This window comes from Vitis riparia, chromosome 14 (assembly GCF_004353265.1).
Source record: "Vitis riparia cultivar Riparia Gloire de Montpellier isolate 1030 chromosome 14, EGFV_Vit.rip_1.0, whole genome shotgun sequence".
NCBI classification, from domain to species: domain Eukaryota; kingdom Viridiplantae; phylum Streptophyta; class Magnoliopsida; order Vitales; family Vitaceae; genus Vitis; species Vitis riparia.
This window is the reverse complement of record NC_048444.1, coordinates 26968628-26996133: the sequence shown is the minus strand read 5'-3', so window position 1 is coordinate 26996133 and position 27506 is coordinate 26968628. Positions and strand designations below refer to the sequence as shown.

The following is a 27506-nucleotide window of genomic DNA, read 5'->3' as shown; positions in this document are numbered from 1 at the left end:
TCCATATTAATATAATTATTTTTTGTAATAGTTATCAGAAAACAAGTAAAAATTATATTCTCTTTTGAAGAACATTGCTTAAAAATCGAATTAATTCGACTGTCAGTCGATGAGCCTTTTGATTTAGTCCACCCTTTTGAGCTAACAACCTATTAAATCGGTCTCGAATCGTTAGAAAACCAAGTGAACCGAACGGTTCACTACATGTCTTTTTTTTTTTTCCCTTCTATGAGAGAGAAAGATAGTGAGATAGTGGGGATGGGATAGCGGCTAGTCAACAACCAATAATCGCAAGAGCTGCTACCTATGGTGAGGGGGCTTGTTTTTGAATGGATTGTAGAGATGGAAGTGTGAAAATCGACCGAACTCTCTAAAAATGGGTATAAATAAACCTAAAAATTAAATCCTCTAAAAATATATTTATATCTATCTTTATTATTTAATTTGCTATATCAAATATAAAAATAAAATATTATTAAAATTTTTTAATTTTATATATGTATAAAATTTCTTATAAATATTTTTAATTTTAATAATATATGAATCATATATTTATGACGTCACAAATTTGATTGCAGTTCAATCATCAATTTTGATTACAGTTCAATCACCAATTCAACCACTGAATCGTAAACTAGTAACTATTTCAATAAAATTCTGGTAACTTAGTTAAACCAAGCTTAAGTGATATTTTTAAAATAGTTCTAAACAAAAGAAAGGGTTCTTAATTATTTGTAGGAAGAATATTTCATTGGGATGGGATGTTCTTTATTATGAACTTGTCCAATGCAAAAATTCTTCTTTTTTTTTAAATACTTCATACAAAAACATTGAAAATATTTTAAATTTGTTATGAAGAATCATCTCATTTTTATAAAAATATTTCAAAAAATTAATTTTAGATGTTAAGTTTTACCAAACACCTTAATTCATTAAGTATTCCGCTTTAAGTTTTACTAATCACCCTCTTAACCAAGGTTGATAGGCTATAATTAAGGCAAAACAAGGAAGAAAAGAAGAATCCCAAACCCCACAGAGAGTTTTCAACAGAGTCTCTGAAAATTTTCCTTCCACTCATGCGGCTAACGTAGAAGCAAAGGTTCAAGAACAATTCATATATAATACTAACCCACTCTTCAACTACAAGCTGATGCAAAAGGGCATCCATGTCAATGGCTTCTACAGTACTAGACTTGTGTAGGAACCTATGAAATATTGAGCTTTTGCAGCAAAATTTGAATATCTCAGATTCTCAAAGCGACAGTGATAAACTCATGAACAAAAATTTCAGTAAGGTGAGCCAATGGGTGGTAGGGTGTGGTTGTTAAGAAAGTGGGTCTGCTAGTTACCATGTCCAACATATAAATAAACCAGAAGTAACATTCAGCAGTAATTGATAATTGGAAAGAGTTGTGCACGGAAAGCTGGAAATCCCAAGCAATCAAAGGTGACAATAAGCAAGAAAAACAGGCTGGTAAGTGCAAAATATAGAAGTTGATCTGTGAAAACATGCTGTAGTGTTATTAGATTTTGAGGCATATCACGATGCTGCTTAGACATTTTCTATTACAATTATATGCTCATAAAGATGTAGATTCTTCCAATACAAATTATGATATCTCATTGTCAAAAGAATTAAAAAACTAATAAGACAAATAGGGGAGAACAGAAACTAACAAGATGTAAAGAATCGTTGATCCAATGTGTAAGGTATAAGGTACCTAGCTTGGAAGATGACAAAGATGAAAGCCAAGATTTTTGCAGCGAGAAACATCGCTTGTATTGACAATCTGCCATCTGTGGATGATAACTTGGAATATCAATGAGCTGCCCGACATTTTGTTGCTGAGAAATTCTACTATGGGTTGGTAATCGGCATGATAAATATAGCAATGAATGAAGAAACTGTAGATGTGGGGGTTGGAAAAATCACCCTGAAAACTTTGCGATGAGTATGCTAACAACCATAAATACAACATAGAGACCAACAAGGCAGAAACCCCAGAACCTAGGCACCCGGAATCTACCCCAAGTTACAACTAACAGAGACCCCATCAAGCTTGACAGCAAGAACACAAATGCAATCACAATACCCGTGTGGAAATGGAGCTGATAAGCTTGGGGATAAATATTGGCAGTTTGTATCACCAAAGCTGTCCCAAGTCCAACAAGCATGTTAAACATTGGGCCAGCAAAGCACCCAGCCATTGCCATTGCTGGCTGGCCTGCTTTGGCAATGGCCACATCAGCAACAAGATCTCCCACTGAGTTTCCCCATGCAAGTACTGTGAGCCCAAGGAGTGATGGAGGCAATTCGAGAAGTGACCCTAATGCTGCAAGGCAGTTCAGGAGCTCCCCAGCAACAGTAGATATCCAAAAGACACTCATTATAAAGGCTACAAGAACCACAGGCATTCTTTCAGTTTCAGGGGGCTCTTTTTCTATTATGAAGTGAAGAACTGCAAGGGAGGAGCTTGCAAAGAGTACGACAGACCATAATGGAAAATGAGTGTGTGGAAGGAGAAAAATGATGGGATGATTTAGTGGTATGAATGAATTACAGGAGTACAAAAGGGCAAGTGGGCAAAGAGCAATATTTGCAGATTGATAGAACCTATTCCATTCTGAAGGTTCAGTTTGTGGGATTGTGAGCTTTAGAAGTAAAGAAACTGGAAGTTCCCATGCTTTCGAGATCTGCAAGCAAAAAAAAAAACAGAATTAGGGCAATCATAATCAGAAGCATTAAAAAGCTAATATGCATATTAACCTTCAAAAACTAGATGGGCCTGGATGACAATTAATTAATGAACATTCTCATAATCAACAACATTAATTTCTCAAAGAATCATCACAAATTACTGTGAAATGCATTACAAAATCCAACAATAATTAAATCCACCATGCAAAGAAGCATGGGCGGTTATTAACCAACAAAACCTCTGAAAATATGAGGAAAAACAAACAAGACAATAATCCTCTTTTTACCAATAGTTTTCTGGCAAAAGACAAATCACCTATTCCCACAACCAGGATCATCAGTAAGGGTCAGCCAAATGTAAGTACGACAGGGCTCCCAATGCAAAAAATGGAGAGAAAAGTTTGTCATCATTTGTTTTTCTTTAAATAAAAAACAAACATTTTATTATCAAGTATAAATAAGGATGAGAAATCCTTCCTGCAAGCACAACAACTATATAGTTGTGATCAAAAGCAGGAAAAAACCATCTACTCTAGATATCGTTAGATGTGCACATCTAAAAAGGTTTTAAAATATGAATTCAAGAGCTTAGGGGGGTTGAAAATCTCCTACAAAAGAAATCAACTGTTAAGCTCCCCATTTTGCTAACTTATTCGCCACCTAGTTAGCTGCCTGAGGAATCCAGCAGAATGAACACCCTAACTCTAGAGTGATGTCAAAAAGTTGGCATGGCCAAACCTCCGAGAGTTTTTCTCCTTTTTTACCCAATATAGCACTACCACAGAATCCCCTTCTACTAGAAGGTTGGATAGACCCTTGGCTTTACCAATGCTAAAATTTGCCATCATTTTCACTGGTATGCTTTATGATAGAAGCCCTGGACAGTGCTTGGCCATTCTAAGAAAATTAAACCTTTGTTTTCCATACCATTTAAAGGCAAAATCCATCCTCTACGATGGAGCCATTAACAATGAATGAAGCCCTCACCAAAGTCAGTCATACTCTCTAAACAATAATCAAGAATATCAATTTAAAGAATGCAAAATAAACAAAATTCACTTGTCAAAAATGCCATGTCACTCAAAAATGACTACCCAATATCCATCATCCATGGGCAGTCCACGCAACACATAAGAATCTCAACTCAATGATATATCAAGTATATCCTCCATTTCTTGATCCATAAAATGTGTATAAAAGAAATATTCTAAGCCATTTTGTCTTCATTTATAATCATTAAGGTTTGTAGCCTACTATTACAATGAAATCCATTTCTTGACACCTAATTATAGACTAAAGGAGTATACATATGCACCATCTATTTTTGTGTCTTGCATACATATACATCTATTTTTTTTAATACCTACTCACCTTCCCACATTTTAAAATTTTGCCATGGAAAAAGTTGAAGGCTTTCTAAAGGTCAACATATAAAATAAGGATCTATAGGAGTATCCAATTGAATGAAGGAAATATATATTTTGCAAGAATGTCCTTCTAAGCAATAACAGATATGAGCAGTCAAATACATACATAAAAGAAGGGGAAAAAGGTTGAAAACTGTTTCTGTTAAGGGGCAGATACAAATACCTCTGAAAGAGTGGAACTCATTTCCAAATAGGAATAGGAAAAGCTGATCTTGGAGGACAAAATTATTCTTCATAACAATATAATGCCTTGAGGATTTATAAGACGAATGATTTCTTAACTTCAAATTTGCACAAAATCATATATAGCTTTTAACAGTTAAAAGGCCATTACCAATTCACCTACCAAAAACAGAATAACCCAACTTAAAGATAACACGGGCCAATGTCTTGTCACACCTAGATGCTTAACCAGTTTTTCTGAGGTTGGAAAATGAGGACGTTGCTTTACTATGCTATGGACAGGAAAATAACAGCACATTGGTGAAATGCCAGATACAGGACCATCTTGTCACCAAATGAGAGGGTAAGCTAAGATGTTTGTTCGTCTACAACACGTAGCATCACCTTGAGATGTTTGTGATGGATCCTAACATGGCCCCTAGACATGACCCATGAATTTTTTATGGTCAATTCAAATAGTTTTGATCAAGTGTGGCCCTGCAATAGTTGATTCATAATCTCGCTATATTTCCATCATTTCTTGATTAATCAAGGCTTTCACACCTCCTATATGAATGTCCATTTAAAGCAGCTTCCTCATCTAAAGTTGTCTTCATATGTTATGTAAACCACATCAAACAAATCAAAATATGAAATTAGTGGGAGAGATAATATCAAATTCAACATACAGACAAGCATCAAGGCACCTAGGCGAGCAGGAGCATCATCACTCTTCCCTGGACAACCATCATGGCACGTAGGCAAGAAGCAGGGTAATCACCTAGGAAAGTCTAGGAGTTTCTGTAAGTATGTCCAAAGCAAGATGATGCAAATAATCAATTCATATTAAATCTCACATAAATTTTCTAGTTTCCAAAAAATTAAGCAGACCCTCACTTTTACAGTCACTACTGATTGAGAAATCAAGATTCCAGGCACCCAATTACGAAACAAACTCATCATATCAAATCAAATTCCGACCTTCACCTTCTATGGCCACATAGATCATGAACTATATGACAACAAGATTCAGCAAACGTATATGATCCCAAATAAACATCCACACGATTATAATTGAAATACAATTCAAATCCAAACATACCTTGCCAAGTGCATCACCGAACCCGAAACCGGCCTTCCCTCTCTCCACATCCTTCAACACATCCCCAATCTCAAAAACCCCAGAACCCACCAAACCCTTCTCAATCTCGACCTCCCCTATCAACCCCACCTCACTCCCACCTCTCTCCTTCCCTCCACCAATCCCCAAATCCATCCAAAACACCAACCCGACAAAAAACGCATAAAACCCCACAAACCCAATAGCCTGCCACAGAAAAATCTCCGCGCTCAAATACACATAGAACAAGAACAACGCAGCCACCAAGTAAAAGAACACGTCCCTCACAAACTGACTCGGGTCCACCGAAAACGGCGCGGCATAAATCGCCACAAACCCAACCACAAACGCCGAAACAAACGTACCGGCCGACAAAATCGCCCCAAAACCAGTCCTCGGATGCCCGCCACGCACAGCCGCCACCGACGCAAAGACGTCTGGAGCCCCATTACCCAGAGCCAAGAGGGTCACAGCACCCATACTAGGCGACAAATTGAGATGAGCACAGAGCTTCGTGACGACGATAGAGAAGCGATCTTGGGCAGTCTTGACGAGGATGTAGAAGAGGAGAAGGAGAACGAGGGTGAGGAAAGGGATGGAGATGAAATGGGTCTGGTGGAAAGTGCAGAAATGGAGGGAAAGGTAGTTGAGGAGGCCATTGGAGGGGGTTTGAAGACTGGAGGAGCAAGAAGTGGTGGTGGTGGAGTTGAGGAGAGACCTTTTGGGGATTATAGGGAGAGGGGAGGGGTAGCTTGGGGAGAAATGTGGGGTAGTGAGGAGGAAGAAGAGGAAGATGAAGAAGAGGGAGAGTGGGATTGCAGAGTTTTTGAGGTAAGAGAGAGAGGAGGAGGAGGAGGAGGAGGAGAAGCAGGCCATGCCATTCCCAGACCCAAGCTTCTTGCTACTAATTGGCTTGTCATTGGGTCATAGATCTTTGCATTATTTATTTATTTTTTATTTTCCACATTTCTCATATCAAGGAAAAAGGTTCCAATGCAATTGGACTTGCATTCTATTTTCATTGTTTTGTTTTGATTTTGGACTATTTTGAACATTTCTCATCCTTTCCTTTTTTGGATTTTCTTTTCATCTTTGTCTATTTCAACAAGAAATTCATTTTCCTTGTTTCCTTTAGTATTTTTAAGATTCTTTTATTTTCCTTAATAACTATGGTTTTGTGACCGGTGATGCCGCAGCAATTCACTAAAAGGAAAGCCAGCGGTAGGTGGTTGGTCAAGAGTCAAGACAAATACCACCACGCGGTAAGAAAAAGGTGCACAATCCGGCAGCAAAGCCCTGCTGCGCTGCTCTCTGCCGACAGCTCACACTCTGCTGTCTATGAGCTGAGTGAGGTGTAGGTTTGAACAACATTAGCTACCAGGAGATTGATTCGAAGAGAAGAAAAAAAAAAGGTAACTGCTATGATATAACCTGTAAAATATAATTTACATACCCCAAAAAACTTAGACACATTATAGACATGAATCCCAATTCCCAACTGAAAAATCGCATGATGATGCTAGGTGCGGAGCTTTCTCAGTAACCACTTTTGTCGCCGTGCAGCATCCAGTGCCACAAACATCTCGGCCTTTTTCTCATCTTCCAGAAGGTGGCAGGCGTCCAAGAAGAGCTCGTCGTCCATGCCTGGTATGCTTTGGAGGGCATCCACGATGGTTTCTATTGAGATGCAATTCTTCACTTCTTTATCATTTATCAGTGCTGTGGCTACGCCTTCCTTTTCACTGGGTGATTCCCACATCCTCTCTTTGGTTTTGGGGACTTTTCTTGAGCATGCCAAAGTTGATGGTGCTGCAGATTGTCGGCGTTTTTTCTGATCTGATATGTTAGTGTTTCTAAATGGGGATTGTAGACATCCAAACATTTCATCCATGTCCAGTTCTAGGGCATGAGGGTCTATGTCCATTGGTATCATCCAGTCGACATCTAGAGAATCGCTACTAGCAAGGAACTGGTCATCCTCTTCACCTACAAATTGAAGAAATTGGAATAATCAGATGTGTGAAATTCTACCTTTTGAAAACACTATCATTCAACATCCACATAATGAATTTGTGATACCAGCAGTTTCACAAAATCAGAGTCAGCCATTAGAGAAGGATGGTGCAGGTTCAATATGACCTTAGTTCATATTCATGCTAGCAGCCATCTATCCCCAAAACTCTGGATGAGAGCCATTATGTGGAGAGAACAATCTGAGCCATGTATACCAAGTTACCAATAAGCTAATATGTGTGCAAGTCTATGTCTCTATGCGCATCAGAGAGAGAGAGAGAGAGAGAGAAGAATGAGAAACACACCAATTCCTACTCCCAGGTCATAGTCATTGTTGTCTATACAAAAACTTGATTGGTTTTGTGTGTCCTTGTTGATTGCATCCCCATATATCAGGAACAAATCATTATAGTTCGGGAGACTTCTAGTTCTATATGATCTTGCATCAGGATTTTCCTGCACATACCATATGTAAGTTCCCTGAAGCAGGGACTGAAAAATCCCGTGTCTAAAGGTTTAACTTATAAAAAAGTACCTTGATATAGGAATCCCAGAGTTCATTAGCTGCAGTTACCATTTGTCGTCTTTCATCCCAAGCAAACCCATTCTGCTCAAGAAGTGTTCTCATTCCATTGAACAGCTTCCTCCAATGCTTAAACCGACTTTTTAAGACATCTTTGTCATGATAAGACCCAAATTCTGCATTAAACCTTGCAGCCATATCACTCCATGCTTGCTTGTTGAATTTATGATCAACCATACTCCCTTTCTGAACATGTTCTAGCATTAGATCAATGAAATATCGGTCCATCAGTGGTGTCCAATCAGTTCGCGAGTGACTACTATTGTTAAGTTCCCTTCCTTCAAAGTATTTAAAAATGACAAAATATGGAGAAAAGATTAGTCTTCCTTGTATGTATCAAAACACATCACGCATAAATAGTCAAGTGTACATGATGTAGCATTGCTAAAAGATGCTTGAAGTAAACCATGCAATATAAATTACTAATGACATATCCCTAAATTCATTCAATGCCAAGAATCATTCTTACTAATTTCTTAAAAATTGCAGAAGCTTACTTCCTTCTTTTCATGAAAGCGTATCAGCACAAGGACAAGGCAGTAGGAGTTAGGGATTAACAAATTAGTAGGTGAACACAGGCTTCAAACATGGTAGCATAGAAAAAATCGATGGTCTTTACCACAAGGTAATTAGCATCTTCAGTAATTTTGGTTCAAATTGTTGAAACAATATTGCTTAACCAATGCAAGACAACCATAAACCCATCACAATTAAAGGCTCACCATCACCGTTGAAGTCAATGCCATGATATGATTGGTTGCATTGTCCATCAGCAATTGGACTCCCATAAATCAAGCACAAATCATTGTAATTCGGCTTTGGTTTGGCTCTGTATGATTTTGCATCTGGGTGTTCCTACATGTACCACATGTTAGGCACTTGCAATTAAAATCAAAAGAGTCAAATGACTAAGCAATGCACCTTGAGGTAAGCAGCCCAAACAGCATCATATGCTGTGACCATTTGTCGCATTTCATCCCATGAGAACCCCCTATGATCAAGAAGATTTTTTATATGATGGTACTGCTTCCTCAAACTTTTATGCCGACTCTTTAAAACACTTTTCTCATGTTGTGTTCTGAATCTTTCATTGAATAATGCAACCATATCTGCCCATGCTTGTTTATTGAAAGTGTGAACTTTCCTATTCCCTTTCCGCACTTGCTCTAGCATAAGGTCAATGAGATATCTGTCCATTGGCGGTATCCAATCTGTCCTTGAATGATCACTATTTGCATTGCATTGAATATCAGTTCCTTCTGCAACAACAGAATTTTGAATGTAAATAACATGGCAACTAATATTGCTATGTGATGACATCAATACCCAGCCAGAGTTACACAAGTAAGCATTGCCTATCACTTGGTTTTCTACTGTTAATGAAGTGAAGAAACTGGGACTTAACATTATGTGGCACTAGTGAAATCAAAATTTGGGAATCCATAAAGAAAGATCCAAACATTATTTGGGGAGAAAGGGGTGTGTGTGTGTGTTTTAAGTACTTTTTTTTTCCTTTTGTAGGTAGCAGGGGTGGGGTGGGAGGCACTTGAGCATTTGGTTGGATGAACAAGACTGAATATCCGTATTCAGTAATGCAACAATGTAAAGGCATACCATGTCATTCTGGAACATAATTCATGAAGTATAAGCAACATTCACAATTTTGGAGAGTGATTTGTTAATTCTTTTTTATTCTTTTTTTTTTTTTTTTTTTTTTGATGAAGTGATTTGTTAATTCTTAAATTGTACACAACAAAATTAGCTTGTGTTTTAATGACAAACCAGATCAATTCAGGGGATTTCAAAAATCCAGAAAACTTAATCATAATTAATTGTGTTTGTTTATTAGTTAATATAAATTTGAGCAGAATTAAATTTGCTCTAAGAGGCATTTCTATTTATTTTCTACTTTCCAGAATCAGATTTGAGATCATAGTCTTAGGACCAATCTTCACAAAATATCTTTTCTAATTTCATTGTTGAATGAGAAACATACCAATCATCCAAACTGGGTCCACGCCATCGAGGTCACCATTGCATGCCAAAGAGTTGTCTCCTCCATTAGAACTTTCTTGTCCATATATAACACACAACTTGTGATAATTTGGCACAGTTTTGTTTCTGTATGATTGAGCATCAGGAATTGCCTGTATATGTTATATGTAAGCTACAAAACATCAAATAAAATAAATCTGAGAAATAAGAAATAGGGGAATAGCATTTCACACCTGGATATAAGAATCCCAAACAAAACCTTCAGCAGTTACCATTTCTCGTGTATCATCCCAAGAAAACCCGCTATGTTCAAGAAGAGCTGTTATGTCATTATATTGTCTCCTCAAATGTCTGTACCGATTCTTCAGAACATCTTTGTCGTAGTGAGATCCAAATTTCATATTGAATAATGTGACCATTTCAATCCAAGCTTGGGTTATGAATCCCTGCCCAATTTTATTCCCCCTAAGCACCTGGTCCAGTAACAAGTCAATGAAATAATGGTCCATTGGCAGTGTCCAATAACCATCACCACTAATTGGTGTTTGGTACTCCCCTTCACCTACAAAGCCAGAAAGCACAATTTATAGAAGTAATAATCCATCCATGAAAATAATTCTCAAGGTTCCCAAAATCATCTTGAAGCAAATGCTAATATGACTGATAGTCTCATGGATTTCACTAAAATTAGCATACAATTCTGGATGCATGTAACAACAAAATTGGAACCTAGAAGTCTGTTTCCATTGATGAGCATCAAGTGTTACCAAGAAAAAGCAACTATTTGTAGTTCTGCCCAATTCTCTTGTTACATGTAAGTATGATCGATTGAAGAATTTTCCATGAGACAACCATAATCCAAATTATAACTCCTAAGACAGTATAAATAATTATTTAAAAAAAAAAAAAAAAAAACTTTGGTGGTCTAAATATGAAACGCACCAGCTTTGATTTGTACAATATCATATTCAAGGTCTTTATCTGGGTGCAGATGACTGCGAATTCCATTGTTGACAGTTTTTCCATACAGCAAGCTCAAATCTTGAAAGTTCAGCAAAATCTTCTTTCTGTATGCTTGTGCATGTGGGTGTGCCTAAATCCATCATAATTAAGCATAAAATATTATAAAAACAAAACTACAATATCAAATTTAAATAAAATACATACCTTAATGTAATTATCCCAAACATCATCATCAGCTGCTATCATTTGTTGTCTATCATCCCACAAAAAACCATTTTGCTCAAGCAGAGTCTTTATATCACTATAATATTTTTCCAGTTTCTTATATCGACGTTTTAAAAACCTTTTTCCATGCTGAGTACAAAATTTTGAATTGAACAAAGAGAGCATAACAGTCCATGCTTGTTCATTGAATGTATTAGTAATCTTATTCCCTTTTCCCAGCTGATCCAGCATGAGCTCAGTGAAATATTGATCCATGGCTGGTGTCCAGTCTCTTCTAGAGTGCTCATTACTTGCAGGGGCTACGCTACCCATTCCATAAGCTATACAATTAAGAAATTTATTAGTGAGTGTGGTTGTTTGTTCAGTAAAAAACTTCTAATTCTTGTAGATATCTGCAAATAAAGACATACCTAGCCTTAATCATACTGCATCCAGTTCTTAGTTTGTTTATGAAATTACTAACACTTTTTTTTAGAGGAAAATGCATGTCAAAACAAATCAAGTAAATAACAATCAGTATTTTATTTTATTTTTGATAGCCAGATAAAGGTCAATAACTCACTCAGGTAACATCCATCATCATGAATGCAACCAATTATCATATTCTTCACACATTCAGCCACTTCACAGTATGCTTGTTTCTATCTTAATAAGGTCCTGTTTCCAGAACAATAAAATATAGCCAGGAATTCTGACCACTTTTGGGTTATCTTTGGCTCAGATAAACTGTTAGTAGATCACCCACTTGTGGCTTGTGGAGCTAAGAGCTTATAATTGACAGAAAGACAGGGCCTTTTATAATGTTGGATGTGGTGAAGGTTCATAGTTGTCTGAAACTTATGAAATTCAAGCAAGGATTTTGTTCTGTCAAATTCTAGGTCAACTCATAAATCATGAATAGGGTCAGTGAGCTATATTTTCTGAGTTCTACCATTTTCCCCCCTATCGTTTTCATGATAAATATTGCATTACGAACAGAAAAACTGCAAAAAGTAAAGGAAGGTTTTTGCATATATCATAAACATGGTGCAGTGAATTACAGCTTCAGAATTCTACACTCATAAATCATGAATAGGGTCAGTGAGTTATATTTTCTGAGTTCTACCATTTTTTCCCTTATAGTTTTCATGATAAGTATTGCATTACAAACAGAAAACCCGCAAAAAGAAAAGGAAGGTTTTTGCATATATCATAAACATTGTGCAATGAGTTGCAGCTTCAGAATTCTACTGTCTTCCCCCTTCCCAAAACTAGTGTCGGCACCATGAAAATAAAAACTGGAAAAAGGGTCTTGTTTTGAGTCACATTCACATGTACACACATATCATTCACAATATAAGATAAAACCATAATCTAGGTTGTAACAGGGATAGAGACACACCAATGGTCACTCCTTGGAAGTCATCATCAAAGTCTATATCATGACTTGAACGACTATATCTTCCATCTGCTGTTGTATATGCATATATCAAGCATAAGTCATTGAAATTCATCACAGCTTTGTTTTTGTAGCATTGTGCGTCTGGGTGAGCCTGCATGCATCTCATGTCAAGCTACTTTTGCAATAAGAACGGGGATTAAACAAGGAGAGCAAAGAAACAGTGCACCTTGATATAGGCATCCCAGACACAATCATCAGCTACCACCATCTTTCGAGTATCATCCCAAGAAAATCCACTTTGGTCAAGGAGATTCTTCATATCATTGAACTGCTTCCACAGAACTGTATAACGACTTTTCAAGACATCTTTCTCATATTGAGATCCAAATTTTCCATTGAACATGGCGTGCATATCTGCCCAAGCTTGCTTATTAAATGTATGCCCCATCCTATTGCCCCTATGTACCTGATCTAACATGAGATCAATGAAATAGCGTTCCATTGTTTGGGTCCAATGTGTCCTTGAGCGATCACTGTTCACAAGGGCTTGGCTGGCCATAGCTTCCCTGTAAGATCAAGGACGTTAATGAAACCCCTGACTTTTTAAACATATTTTCCTTTCAATGCATAACCTAGTTATTATTTAAGTTGAACAGAAGACCCATAACAAGTACCATAGAAATTATACCAGTGACTTTCTTCCAACAATTCTATTACTCACACCCATACAGCTAAATTCATCCATTGCAAACAAGATCAACTAGTCTCATAAAAATAGAAGCACAACAATCATGACCTTCAGGACATTAATGGTACACATACTAGAACATATTCAACATAAATGGATGTACTTTTGAAAGAAAGATAAATAAGATTATAGAAATGGTAACATTCTCAAAAGCAAAGAAAATAGCTCAAGAGCAACAATAAAAAACAAGGAAATTAGAGTAAGAGAAAACACTTTGTATAGAATATAATTTTGAAACCAAGTCATAGGTTAATCTAATTGATTTCGTCTGCTAGTGCATACTCATCTTAAGTCAGAAATACTGATAACAGTACCAAATTCTAAAGGTTCAGAATTTTATGCAATGTTTGAAACTGTTGTCCATGTAGCAATTTGAGAAGGCCATAGAACCAGCTAGTTACATGCAGAAGCTTAAAATAATAAAGACAACAAATATTTGATCATGCACACAGAAATTATTTTGCACCCTTTCCCTTGGGATTTTTAAGCATACATAGTATGTCATTGAGAGCTGCTAATGCAAGCATTCAGAGATGGCTCTTAATGATTTAGCACTGAACATTAACTTCAATGTACAGTAAGGCTGCAAATATTATATTTAGCTAGGCGCTCACAATGTAGCAGAGAGGCTATGCTAGGGCTCTAATTGGCAACTGAGAAAATATAAGAAAACAAAAGAAAAGTTAAGGACTAAGTTCTACTTTCACAATTCAAACTCAAATCAGTGATCGAATTAAGCAAAGATTCCAAACACCACCAGAATTTGAATACAACTTCCCGTATTGAAGGGGGGAAAAACAAGAATAGAAAGAGGAAACAACTCTAGCCTTCTGTCTGCTTGCCCAGAAAACCAAGGACAAGGAGAAAATAAATTTCCAACAATTCCGGTTTATTTTCCAATAGTAATTGGAGTTTCCAGTGATAAGTAAAGCAAATGCAGAAGCCGATACCACAATCTGAACTCAAACTCTCCCCCAATTGAGACAAAACTCAAAGCCCTAACTTCTGTTCGGTTGAAGAGAAAATAAAATAAAACAAAAATGATTAAAATTCCACGTATCTTGTTCCGTGTTGTAACCTCAAACCTGTAACAGTCTCAGTTGGGTAGAGACCTTCTAGCTTTCTCGGTCGCTCAAAAGAATAATTAAAAATTAAGATTGAAACTTTTTATTGTTGATTCTTTCATTTTCCTTCGTTTTTTTTTTTTGCAGAGCAACCAAACAAAGGGGGAGTGAGATTCAGGGTTTCCGTACCTGAAGAAGAACGACGATGGCCTGAGAGAAAGACAGATAGAGAGAGAGGAAAGAGAAAGAAGGGATGAGAATTGAAAGAGAAGATGGGTCTCCACCAGTTATGTTTGTCCGTACAGTTTTTCCCATTCAGCAATATCAAATGTTGCCGGTTGCCACGTCATCTTTTTGACGGGTCCCACTTGCTGGACCAATCACATGAAAGTGTTCATTTTATGTCATCCTGGTTATTCCACGTGTATTTTAGGGTTGGAACTCATGGATTTTATATTTATTATTTTTAAATTATGTATATAATTAAATTCGACTTTGAATAAATGAATAAAATTTAATACACTTTACCGTTTCAACCTAATGTGTGCTTCACGTATTGCTCCTCAAATTTAAAATCGAACACATTGATTGAATAAATAAGGGTAAATTTGTAATATCATATATTTCATCAGTTGAAACTAACACTATCTAACACAAAGGAGACGATGTTGATATTTAAGGAGTTTGAAGGATAATGTGTTCAATTTTAACGCTAAAGGGAGCAATGTGCAGAACCGTAATAAGTTGAAGGGGGTGAAATCCATTAAACCCTAAAATTGTTTAAATCCATTCTCACCCCATTAATTTTTTTATTTTTTTTTAAAAAAGAAAAAGATAATGGCTTACCTAATTTATTAATATTATTATTTTTAAATTTTAAATTACATTATAATAAATATAATTTAAAAATAAATAAATATTATAAAATTTATAATTTATTTAGAAATCATATTATTTTATATTTAATAGAAAATTTAAAACCAGTGTACTGTCCTTAGAAATCAATGAATCAGTAGCTTTTTACCAAAGCTAAAAACAAAATGCTATCTAAATGGGACTGAGAACACAAGAACACAGCCCACTTCAGAGTCATTTCCTCTCAATTGAAGAGGGGCCTTTTCCTTTCCTTTTCTTTTCCTTTTTCGAGGGCGATGAGAAAAGGAAAATCCCATTGGTGATGAACTGCACCAAGAAAATTCCCATGAAGAGGAGTTTCCCTTTCGAAGTGATTTTCCTGAAGAAATCCTAAGAAATCCCATTTGGTAGTTTTGCATCCAACACCAGGAAAAGAGATTCCAACCTGGAAAAATTGTATATGAACAGAAAAATGGTCACAAGATGGATGTGAATATCTGAGGGAAGGGTCAAGATCCAAGAATCAGTAACAAAGTTCTATGGATTCAAAAAGTCTAAGCAATATCCTCATAAATAAAAAGTCATTGACTCAAATAGGAAATTTTCCCTTTTTCTCTGATTTTCCAATTTCAATAACCTCTTACATCCCCATGGGACTTAAACTGAAGTTACAGCCAAAAAAACACCCCAGAATCATCCTTATCTGTATTCTTCTGGCAAGCGGAAGCCGGTCATGACTATTTTGTCAGCAAACATCTTTCCAGTCTTGGGCATGACATGCCAGTGCAATGTCAAGTTGAATTCTTTTCCCCGGAGATTGCTTCCCTACAATAGCAAAAAGATCAAAGATTTGGCATTGGTTTGAAGAGGTAGTGGTAAAAGTTAATTTCCAGAAATGGCTTACCTGATCAGTGAACCGGTACTTGTTTGTGGTATGAATCCAGAATTTCGCATGCTCTTTTGAAGGTATAATACCATCCCAGAGAGAAACCTATCACATGATAATTTTAAAATCAACACAAGCAATGAACATCCCTTTTTTTTTTTTGCTGGGGAGTGGAGGAGGTTTGAAAAAATGGTCTAGAATTTATCAACAATTTTACACATTACCCCCTCAGAACAGCTAAAGACAGCTTGACAAATCAACACCACAACAGTATATAACCAAGTGAACTGGTGGAAATATAAATCTATCATCACAAATAAAAATTGCACCCATAAATCAAGTACCATAAAACTTGCCACAAAATCTTATTGCTGTCAGGAGGCTTGCCTGCCATCCTGCCCAGAGCACTGTTTTCTGAAATGGTTAACTGTTTTTTAAGTGCTCAAACCACTTGATATTAGTCTAACATATTTCTTCCCAAACTCGAACAGTCTTGCAATCTAATGAACTGCCACGCCTTAGTTAAAAAAGTTTCTCAATTTATGAAACTTTTCCCCTGGACATCATTAACTTCCTGAGGGAGAAAAGAAAAAAAATCTCCAACAAGAAAGATGATCATTCAACTCAATAAAGTATTTATCCCAATTATTACTTTCTTCAAAATCACTTTTCAGTTATTGTTCAAAAACTCATATTTGAGGTCCCGGTCAAGGTTATTTCAAATACATACGCATATGCTAGTAGTAAAAAAATTTTGCTCCCCAGGGGTTGCTTCACTTATGGTACATCATTGCTGAAATCATAATTTCAGTTCTGGGTTATAATGGTGGTCTCTACTTCAAATTCTAAATGAATTTCTTAATGTTAAGTTAATGTCTGTTACTGTTTTCTTCTTTCAGGGTAGCACTTACACATAATCCAGATACCTAGAGAGAGCATGAAGAAAATGAAAATACAAAGAAAATAAATTCATTAAATTATGGATAAGAGGTAGGAGTTATACACTATTCTAAATGTGCTAAATCAGTGGGCATGCACCACCTAATGCAAAGTATTAATCTTTATCTGGAGCAATAGTCAAGCTCTCTGTACTCAAATTCCTCTTGACTTTGTCATTTCAGATCTCACCTTCATAATAAATTATGCAGCATCAATGTATTGTTCAATGGCTTTGAATCCAAACAAGGAAATGGTTCCATTTTGGATTTAGGAATGGACCAAAGGAGGAAAAAGAAAACACAAGAAATAGCAGGCCAAGACAATCCTATAATATAAAAATGAATCAGAAAAAACAACCTTAACTTATACTCTCAATTTGTGGTCCACTACAGTATAATTTAAGCTATGAGAACCCAGTTAGGTGCACTTTGCACACTACTTTGGAGCCCACTTTTTGTTTGGGCTTTGTTAATATTATTTTCATTTGCCTATAAAAAGCGCCATGAGAACAGCCAATGCTTTGCTTTCACAGCGGCAAATAGAAACATAACGGCCAATAGTTGAAATTTGCAGATGTTGAAGGAATCTCTAGCTCAACACCACAATAAAAATTTGTTATGTAATTGATCTCCATTTCAACTATTTTCTTCAATAGGCATCTCCATTTAAGCCATTGTGGAAAAATGACATAATAATGGAATCAGAGGATGATGTCAACAAGTATAGAAGTATGGCCATATGATGCCAACAATCATAATGTAGATCATATGTCTAGCAGGAACCATGTGATTCAATCAGATTTATATAATGTGAGGGAAAAAAAAAAAGAATGATATTGATATGAAAAAAATACAAAGGATCTGTGCTTCCAGATGCTCTGAAGCTAACCTGATTCAAGGAATTCTTTGGTGTTGCATACTCAGCTGCTAGAAATACAAAAACCTACAAAAAGAAATAAGATAAAAAAATAAACTCTGAATACTACTGAAATTTGCAAAACTGTAAGAGAGCAGGAGGCTGGATCAAGCCCATGGCACATTGACATCCCATGGAATTGAAATCAGTAATTGTATTTCACATAGAATTTTAAAATTTTCATTGGACAACCAAACACAAACACTAACACTGCCCCAAATGAACAATAAAGAAACAAACAACAAATACAAAAGAGGGTATCTCTATCTTAGTGATTAAATGAAAATGGCATGGCATCAGTGAAAAATGTAAGTGAATAAACTGAAAATAATAAAAAAATTTCAAGGTTGAGAGAAGAGGAGGCAACATAATGAGAAAAATCAAATGAATTTATACCAACTATGAGTCAAACTCAACAAATATAAAATAAGATAAACGGCCCATTCAAAACCCATCATCAACTTGCCAGAGCCTCCAATACTTCTTTCTAGGATACTGGAATACATAGCTAAACTAGAAGCTAATATGAGTTGCTGGTTCTCAAATGAGTGCAAAACTCTGGAGAGGAAAAGAAAGAAGATAACTTGGTTAACAAGATTTGAAGGACCCAAAATGACCATATAGCTTCTCTAGAAAAAATGTATTGTGCCTTTTTCTTTTAATGGTTGTGTGGTGGGAGGAGATGGGACACTGTTGAGGAACAATGACTATTTGAGGGTTGCAGTTGCTTGATGACAAACCGATGCCATATGAACAAGGAAGATGCAAAGTTAACAGAAAACCCTGCAGTTTGTGTACTCTTCTCACTATTTCAGATATGTTGGGCCCTTGGTATTTCCAGGATCTGTAAAATGGTTATTATTGTTGGTGATTTGGAGTGAGTGAACTTATACAGATGATTGTTTAGAGAATCAAACCCCTTTCAGTGGGTTTGTGCCATTATTTGGAAGTCAGGAAATGAAAGGATATTTGATGGAGTAGTTTCTCATCTCCCAAAATGGAATAAGTTCTATCAAAATTGTTCTCCTTTTGGTTCTCTACTTCATGAAGTTATAGAAAAGTTTCACTCCTGAATTTTCTAGAGCTGCCCTCTTCACATCACACATTTATTTATTGTTGAGAATAACAAATCTGCTGAAGTGCCGGTACCATCAATTCATCAAAATCTCTTGCACAGTCGGTTAAAAAAAAAACTTTTGACACATTTTATTCCTATCATCCCAAAAAGGGCCAAATCCAGCAGTTATTATGATTGCATATGAACCAATTATGAAAACATCACAGATTTACTTGAGGAATGCCTCGAGTGGTCAATCTCAATCTTTCTACAAGAACTAGATCCCAATCCCACAGGGAAAAAACTATTTAAAGCATCCTGGAAATATATGTATATTTAGTATAGGAAAAAGTATGAGAAGCATAAATAAATAAAAACATAAGAATTTGTCAATAGGTAAACCTGTTTTGTGTTCCATGTAAACATTGACTGCAAATTTGCTGATATATTCAATGTCATGCTGACCTGTATAAAATTGAAAACATTTTAATTCAGATTGACAGAGTAGGTAGTAGCCAAGTAAAAACTTTCATGGTTCCCAATAACACAACACAATGAATACAAATAATGTGATATGGTTCTCACATAAACACCACAGGAAAACAAAAAAAAAAAAGGGAGAAAGAAAGGAAAAGGAACAAAAACAAAGTAGGTTTGCTTTTCAAATCAACATGCCAACCAACAAGAAGGCAGGTAGTGTCTCCAAATATCTTCCCTGGGTTTTGGGTATGAATCAATAGTGCTCAATACAATTGCCTCATAATGAAATTCACATGCAAATATTAATCTAATCATGATCCAAAATAGTTTTTTACACAAAGACATCTAGGCTTACAGATTCTATAATCATGCAGAATGGGATACTGATGATTTTCTCATTGTTCTTTGTTGCTGCAGTGCCTACTAAATACATGACAATAGATAGTGGATATTTTGAATGAAAATACCACAACATGGTGACTTTGTACTCAATTTTCAATGAGCCATATCTAATTCAATGCATTAAATTAACTTTTGGCACTGCAAATTGAAAAAAAATATATAAAAATACTGCGCACTATAACTCAAATTTACTACCTTATGAACCCCGAACCACCCCCAACAATTATATCAAACAAATAAAAAAATCAAAATACATAGAAAATATGCAAGAAAACTCAATTAGCGATGGTTTGGCTGCATGAGAGATGGATTTGCTTCAGAATTCTAACTCAATGGAACTTCGGATCTTGGCTTTTACCTCGAATTTGTTTTCCTTTTTTCTAGGTCTATAAAATTCCAATCTAATCGAAAATTCATTCAACCAAACAGTGGAATTGAAATTGGAATTGGAGTCTCCAATCCCAAGTCAAGCCCTCAATTTCCCACACAACCAAACACAGCCAAAAAGCAACTCTCATCATATTATGTAACCCAAAATCAAATGCCCTTCAATTCAAACAAATCCGAAACCCAATCACGAAATAAATATTTATAAAAAAATATCCGAAAAATCAATCACCTCATCGTTCCCATTGGGCTGCCTCTGAAACCAATTGATACTCAACACCTGCAACCACCGAAAAAGAACATCCCAATCAAAATCAAACCCAAATCTAGGGTTTGAAAAACAAAAGAAAAAACCCCAAAAAAAAAGGGAAAAATTGATAGAGAAAAGAGACCTCGACTTGGGAGGAGGGCGAGGGGGTGTTGAGGTTGTCGGAGAAGGAGGCCATGGCGCACATCACGGCGAGAATGGTGACGGCGAAGGTGAGAAGAGAGTTGGCCCTGTACCCAAACGAATGCATCTTCTTATTCTTCTTCTATTGCTGCTGCTTCTTGGGGTTTTGCAGCGTTGGACTGAGAATTGACTTCCGGACTATGCCTTCGCCTTTGGAATCGTGCCTTCGGAGTGGAGAAAGGCCTCCCTTCCGCGAGAGTATGTTTGGAAAATAGGGAAGAAAAGTAAAGGAAAGAAAAAATCGGACGAAGAAAAAATAAATAAAGTCAATAATTTTTTTATATAAAGATTAAATGATTTTAATTTTTTTTTTATTTTTTAATAAAAACAAATATAAAAAATTATTTTTAAAATATATTTTTGGGATCAAATATGGCATAAATGACACAATTTCAATGGCAAATATATTGTAATTTTATGTAAAATCAAGGGTATTTTAGTTATATATTTTATCATATTACTCTATTTATTGCATTATGATTTTTTGGATTCAATACCTTATATGATTTAATATTAAGAGTATTTGATTGAAGAAGATAAAGCAATTTAATATTAGGAAGAATAACCTTTTGTCTTCTAAAAATACAAAGTATAATATTTCGTAGATAAAAATATCCTCCGTCAATTTTTCTCTTGGTAGTGTTCTTTCTTTTGTTCCTTTAATTTTATGACACCAACGAACTTAATAGATGAAAGTGAATAATGACAATATCAAAGTACTTGTAAGGCTTTTGAGAAAGCTAAAAAGGAGAAAGCTTGTTCCTTGAAAGGAAGTGGATTGACAAAGCTCCCAAATAGTTTCATTTTGCTAACTTTGCAAGTTTTGAAACAATCTTTTCATCGTAGAAAATAATGCTTATCAAAATTTGGAGTTATGAGGCAACCAGATTACATTACACCAATGAAAGACACTAACCTATTGGAGATGAATTTTTTTTTTTAGCCATTGATGATTGAAAAATGCCCAACCATGCCCTTTGATCCTGCTAAATGCAGGTAGTTGGGAGTTCAAGTGGGTGTTTGAGCAATAAGGTACCTAACAAGAAAAAACTTGCAGGGATTGATCCAACTAGAACTTTAGATGAAGTCGTTCGTATGTCATTTTCCTCCAACCTCATAAAGATTGTTGACCAATGACCATCAAACCTATTTTCTCCCATAAAGAGCTCAAACAAAGGATAATTTACCTTACTTAAGGGCCACTAGGGAGGAGATCACTCATGGTGACTCTAGGTTGGAGGATTTATCAAAAACCATCTTGAGTTTATCCTTGCAAAAGGAAGTTTTGAGGCATATATCCCTAAAAAATGATGGCAAAGAGGAATTGAAAAAATGATGAACTGTTAATTATGAGCATAGGCTTTGAGGAGACACCAACATGATATTTTCTATTGACTTAAATTTTTCCATAAAATTTTCTCTATATAGCATATCATGTCTTGAAGGAATGGTTCTTGTTAGGAATATTAGGCTAATCCAACCTATGATAATCACCCTAGAGGGGGGTGGGGGGAGGTGAATAGGATGATGGTCTCTTTTTGCAAATTTAAACTATGTGAATGTAAGAGACAATTATATGTAAGTATATAATAAGCAATATAAAAACAATTGCATATAAATTAAAAAGTAGGGAAGAGAGAATGTAAACACAAGAGTTTATAGTGGTTCGGCGCAACCCGACCTACATCCACTCTCCTCTAGCTTCAATCCCGAACTTGAGGTTCCACTAATTCAAGACTTCCAAACCAAGCCTTCAAGCAATACAATTGGATTATGGTTCCAATTCACCATCTTGGACTTTTGGCTCCAAGCACCCTTTACACTTCTCAAGAGATATCCCACTTTTGAACAACTTCCTCTCAAGGATTTACAAATGAGTGATCTCACAAAAATCCTAGCACAAAATTTTTAAGCTCAATTGATATAAGAAAACTAGGATTGAAAGGTGCACTAAGGATATGCAAGTTTTAGAACAATGGTGCACTCAAAAACACTTTTTCAAGGCTCAAATATATTCAAGAAAGGTTTGGGAAGGTTAAGCTCATTAAACAATGAAGATTGGAGCCTTTTTATAGAAGAGAAAAACCAAACTAGCTGTTTGGGGGTTCGACCAGTTGACTAGCCGTTAGCATTTAATGCTTGGCAGGTGACCGTTGAGCCTCAATCGGACCTCAACCGGTTGAGGTTCAACTTTGACATGTTGAACAACCGTTCTGGAAGAAAGAGAAAGTTTTTTGCACCCTCGACCGATTGAGCTGGGGGTCTACCCGGGCCTCGACCGGTTGAGCTGTAGGTCGACCCAGACCTCGACCGATTGAGCTTGTGATCGACCGGTTCCTCACCCGGTTCAACCGGTTGAGCCATTTTTTAGCTCAACAACCAACTTTTTCAACTTAAAACCTTTTAAAACACGTTTGAAATGTTGGGCTTTGTGGAGCCTAGTTTTGTTTGATCCGGTTTGACAACCCGACCCGAATAATATTGCATGGCCTTTTAATGGGAGATTTATTGAGGCCTGTTGGGCCCGTTTAGCCCATTGTGGAACCACCTTATTGGAATTAGGGTTTTTTTAGTGTGGTAGGGTTGTCGTGTTATATATATATAGAGAATATTGTAGCCGCCAGGTTGCACTCTGTATTCTTCCCTGATAATAGTGATATCCTTGCAACTCCGTGGATGTAAGCAAATTGTCGAACCACGTAAATACTGTCTTGTGCGTGTGATTGGTTTTCTTTGGCGTTTGTTTTCTCTAATTTTTTTTTTTTGTTCCTCACGGGTTGGGAATTCGGTTTAATTCCCTACAACTGGTATCAGAGCCAAGGGTTAGGTTTGAGTGGGAGCAATGGCAGAGGAAGCAGGAAAGGCGTTTGGAATAGAAAAGTTTGATGGCACAGACTTTGCGTATTGGAGGATGCAGATTGAAAATTATCTCTATGGGAGGAAATTGCATCTACCTCTTTTGGGGACAAAACCTGAGAGTATGAAGGCTGAGGAATGGGCGCTTCTTGACAGACAGGTTCTAGGAGTTATTAGGTTAACTCTGTCTAGGTTTGTTGCACATAATGTTGTAAAGGAGAAGAACACAGCAGATTTGATGAAGGCTTTGTCCGGTATGTATGAAAATCCGTCCGCAAACAATAAGGTGCATCTGATGAAGAAATTGTTTAATTTGAAGATGGCAGAGAATGCATCAGTAGCACAACATCTGAATGAATTTAATACAATCACAAATCAATTGTCGTCTATAGAAATTGATTTTGATGATGAGATTCGTGCTCTAATCGTCTTGGCTTCTTTGCCAAACAGTTGGGAGGCAATGAGGATGGCAGTAAGCAATTCTACGGGAAAGGAAAAGCTCAAGTACAATGATATACGAGATTTAATTCTAGCTGAGGAGATTCGCCGAAAAGATGCAGGTGAAATCTCAGGATCTGGTTCTGCCCTAAACCTTGAGACAAGAGGTAGAGGTAATAACAGAAATTCAAATCAGGGTAGATCAAATTCCAGAAATTCTAATTGGAACAGAAGCAAATCTAGATCAAGCCAACAAGTACAATGCTGGAATTGTGGGAAAACAGGTCACTTTAAAAGGCAATGCAAAAGCCCTAAGAAGAAGAATGAAGATGATTCTGCTAATGCTGTAACATAAGAGGTACAAGATGCATTACTTCTTGCAGTAGACAGTCCACTTGATGATTGGGTTTTGGATTCAGGAGCTTCGTTTCATACCACTCCACACCGAGAAATCATACAGAATTATGTTGCAGGTGATTTAGGTAAGGTGTATTTGGCTGATGGTTCAGCCTTGGATGTTGTGGGTCTGGGAGACGTCCGGATATCTTTGCCCAATGGGTCTGTTTGGTTACTGGAGAAGGTTCGACATATTCCTGACCTGAGGAGGAATCTGATTTCTGTTGGACAACTTGATGATGAAAGACATGCAATACTATTTGTTGGTGGTACTTGGAAGGTTACAAAGGGAGCTAGGGTATTGGATCGTGGAAAGAAGACTGGTACTCTGTATATGACCTCATGTCCAAGAGACACAATTGCAGTTGTTGATGCAAGTACTGATACAAGCCTATGGCACCGCAGACTTGGTCACATGAGTGAGAAAGGGATGAAGATGTTGCTGTCAAAAGGAAAACTACCAGAATTGAAGTCCATTGATTTTGACATGTGTGAAAGTTGCATCTTAGGAAAGCAAAAAAAGGTGAGCTTCTTGAAAACTGGCAGGACACCGAAGGCTGAAAATTGGAACTAGTACACACTAATTTGTGGGGGCCTTCTCTGGTTGCATCCCTAGGAGGTTCAAGGTACATCACTTTTATTGATGACTCAAGTAGAAAGGTATGGGTTTATTTTCTGAAAAATAAATATGATGTATTTGAAACTTTTAAGAAGTGGAAGGCCATGGTTGAGACAAAAACAGGTTTGAAAGTAAAATGTTTGAGGTCAAATAATGGAGGAGAGTACATAGATGGAGGGTTCAGTGAGTATTGTGCTGCACAGGGAATTAGGATGGAGAAGACCATTCCTGGGACACCACAGCAGAATGGTGTGGCTGAGCGCATGAACAAAACTCTCAATGAGCGTGCTAGAAGTATGAGGTTGCATGCTGGACTACCAAAAACTTTTTGGGCTGATGCTGTTAGCACTGCAGCTTACCTGATAAACCGAGGACCATCAGTTCCCATGGAGTTCAGACTTCCTGAGGAGGTTTGGAGCGGTAAAAAGGTGAAGTTTTCACATTTAAAAGTTTTTAGTTGTGTTTCTTATGTTCATATTGATTCTGATGCTCGTAGTAAACTTGATGCAAAGTCAAAAATATGTTTTTTCATTGGCTATGGTGATGAGAAATTTGGCTATAGGTTTTGGAATGAACAAAACAGGAAAATCATCAGAAGTAGAAATGTGATATTTAATGAACAGGTTATGTACAAGGACAGGTCAACTGTAGTGTCAGATGTTACAGAGATAGATAAAAAGAAATCTAAGTTTGTCAACTTAGATGAATTGACTGAAAGTACTGTCCAAAAAGGGGGTGAAGAAGATAAGGAGAATGTAAATTCACAGGTAGATTTGAGTACACCTGTAGTTGAAGTTCGCAGATCTTCCAGGAACATTAGACCTCCACAGCGTTATTCACCTGTTTTAAATTATCTCCTGTTGACTGATGGTGGTGAGCCAGAGTGTTATGATGAAGCCTTGCAAGATGAGAATTCAAGCAAGTGGGAGTTAGCCATGAAGGATGAGATGGATTCCCTGTTGGGGAATCAGACATGGGAACTAACTGAATTGCCAGTAGGAAAGAAGGCTTTGCACAACAAGTGGGTATACAGAATAAAGAATGAGCATGATGGTAGCAAACGTTACAAGGCCAGATTAGTTGTTAAAGGGTTCCAGCAGAAGGAGGACATTGACTACACAGAGATATTTTCTCCAGTTGTGAAGATGTCAACAATTAGACTTGTACTTGGAATGGTGGCTGCAGAAAACTTACATCTTGAACAGTTAGATGTGAAGACAGCATTCCTTCATGGTGACTTGGAGGAAGACCTTTACATGATTCAGCCAGAAGGGTTCATTGTTCAGGGATAAGAGAGTTTAGTCTGCAAACTAAGAAAGAGCTTGTATGGCCTTAAACAAGCTCCTAGACAGTGGTACAAGAAATTTGACAGTTTTATGCATAGAATTGGGTTCAAGAGATGTGAAGCTGATCACTGTTGCTATGTTAAGTCTTTTGACAATTCTTACATCATATTACTGTTGTATGTGGATGATATGCTTATTGCAGGGTCTGACATTGAAAAGATTAATAATCTGAAGAAGCAATTGTCCAAACAATTTGCAATGAAGGATTTGGGAGCTGCAAAGCAAATCCTTGGTATGAGAATCATTAGAGATAAGGCTAATGGTACATTGAAGCTTTCACAATCAGAGTATGTGAAGAAAGTTCTCAGCAGGTTCAACATGAATGAAGCTAAACCAGTGAGCACACCCTTGGGGAGCCATTTCAAACTAAGCAAAGAACAGTCACCGAAGACAGAAGAAGAAAGGGACCATATGAGCAAGGTGCCCTATGCCTCAGCTATTGGCAGCTTGATGTATGCTATGGTGTGTACAAGGCCAGACATTGCACATGCAGTGGGAGTTGTGAGCAGATTCATGAGTAGGCCTGGAAAGCAGCATTGGGAGGCAGTCAAGTGGATTCTAAGATATCTGAAGGGTTCATTAGATACATGTCTTTGCTTCACAGGTGCAAGTTTGAAATTGCAGGGTTATGTAGATGCTGATTTTGCTGGTGATATTGATAGTAGAAAGAGTACTAGTGGGTTTGTTTTTACTCTAGGTGGTACAACTATATCATGGGTTTCAAATCTACAAAATATTGTTACTTTGTCTACTACAGAAGCTGAGTATGTTGCAGCAACTGAAGCTGGAAAGGAGATGATTTGGCTACATGGTTTCTTAGATGAATTGGGTAAGAAGCAGGAGATGGGCATTCTACACAGTGACAGTCAGAGTGCAATTTTTCTTGCCAAAAATTCGGCTTTTCATTCAAAGTCGAAGCATATACAAACAAAATACCACTTTATCTGTTACCTTGTTGAAGATAAACTGGTAATACTTGAGAAGATTTGTGGATCTAAGAACCCAACAGACATGTTGACTAAGGGTGTCACTATTGAGAAGTTGAAGTTGTGCGCAGCTTCAATTGGTCTTCTAGCTTGAGAACAGGAGGATGAGTTGCA

General features: G+C 36.8%; 3 protein-coding genes across 3 annotated transcripts; all 3 read right to left on the bottom strand.

Annotated features, from left to right (window-relative positions):
- Positions 1-1500: 1500 nt before the first annotated feature.
- Positions 1501-6449, bottom strand: LOC117931440 (cation/calcium exchanger 5). Its single transcript, XM_034852438.1, has 2 exons — positions 5390-6449; positions 1501-2694 (listed from the first exon to the last, which is right to left on the bottom strand). The coding sequence occupies exons 1-2, from the start codon at positions 6281-6283 to the stop codon at positions 1930-1932; spliced, it is 1659 nt and encodes a 552-aa protein (XP_034708329.1). The 5' UTR covers positions 6284-6449; the 3' UTR covers positions 1501-1929.
- Positions 6450-6803: 354 nt separating this feature from the next.
- On the bottom strand, positions 6804-14674 carry LOC117930747. Its single transcript, XM_034851435.1, has 12 exons — positions 14569-14674; positions 12794-13133; positions 12568-12718; positions 11166-11506; positions 10941-11091; positions 10232-10560; positions 10000-10150; positions 8925-9262; positions 8726-8858; positions 7956-8281; positions 7726-7876; positions 6804-7393 (listed from the first exon to the last, which is right to left on the bottom strand). Exons 2-12 carry the CDS (start codon positions 13124-13126, stop codon positions 6927-6929), a joined length of 2871 nt encoding a protein of 956 aa, XP_034707326.1. The 5' UTR covers positions 13127-13133; positions 14569-14674; the 3' UTR covers positions 6804-6926.
- Positions 14675-15720: 1046 nt separating this feature from the next.
- On the bottom strand, positions 15721-20967 carry LOC117931117 (signal peptidase complex subunit 3B). The gene is made up of 6 exons (XM_034851992.1): positions 20693-20967; positions 20533-20580; positions 19434-19496; positions 17948-18001; positions 16139-16225; positions 15721-16059 (listed from the first exon to the last, which is right to left on the bottom strand). The coding sequence occupies exons 1-6, from the start codon at positions 20816-20818 to the stop codon at positions 15934-15936; spliced, it is 504 nt and encodes a 167-aa protein (XP_034707883.1). The 5' UTR covers positions 20819-20967; the 3' UTR covers positions 15721-15933.
- Positions 20968-27506: the final 6539 nt, after the last annotated feature.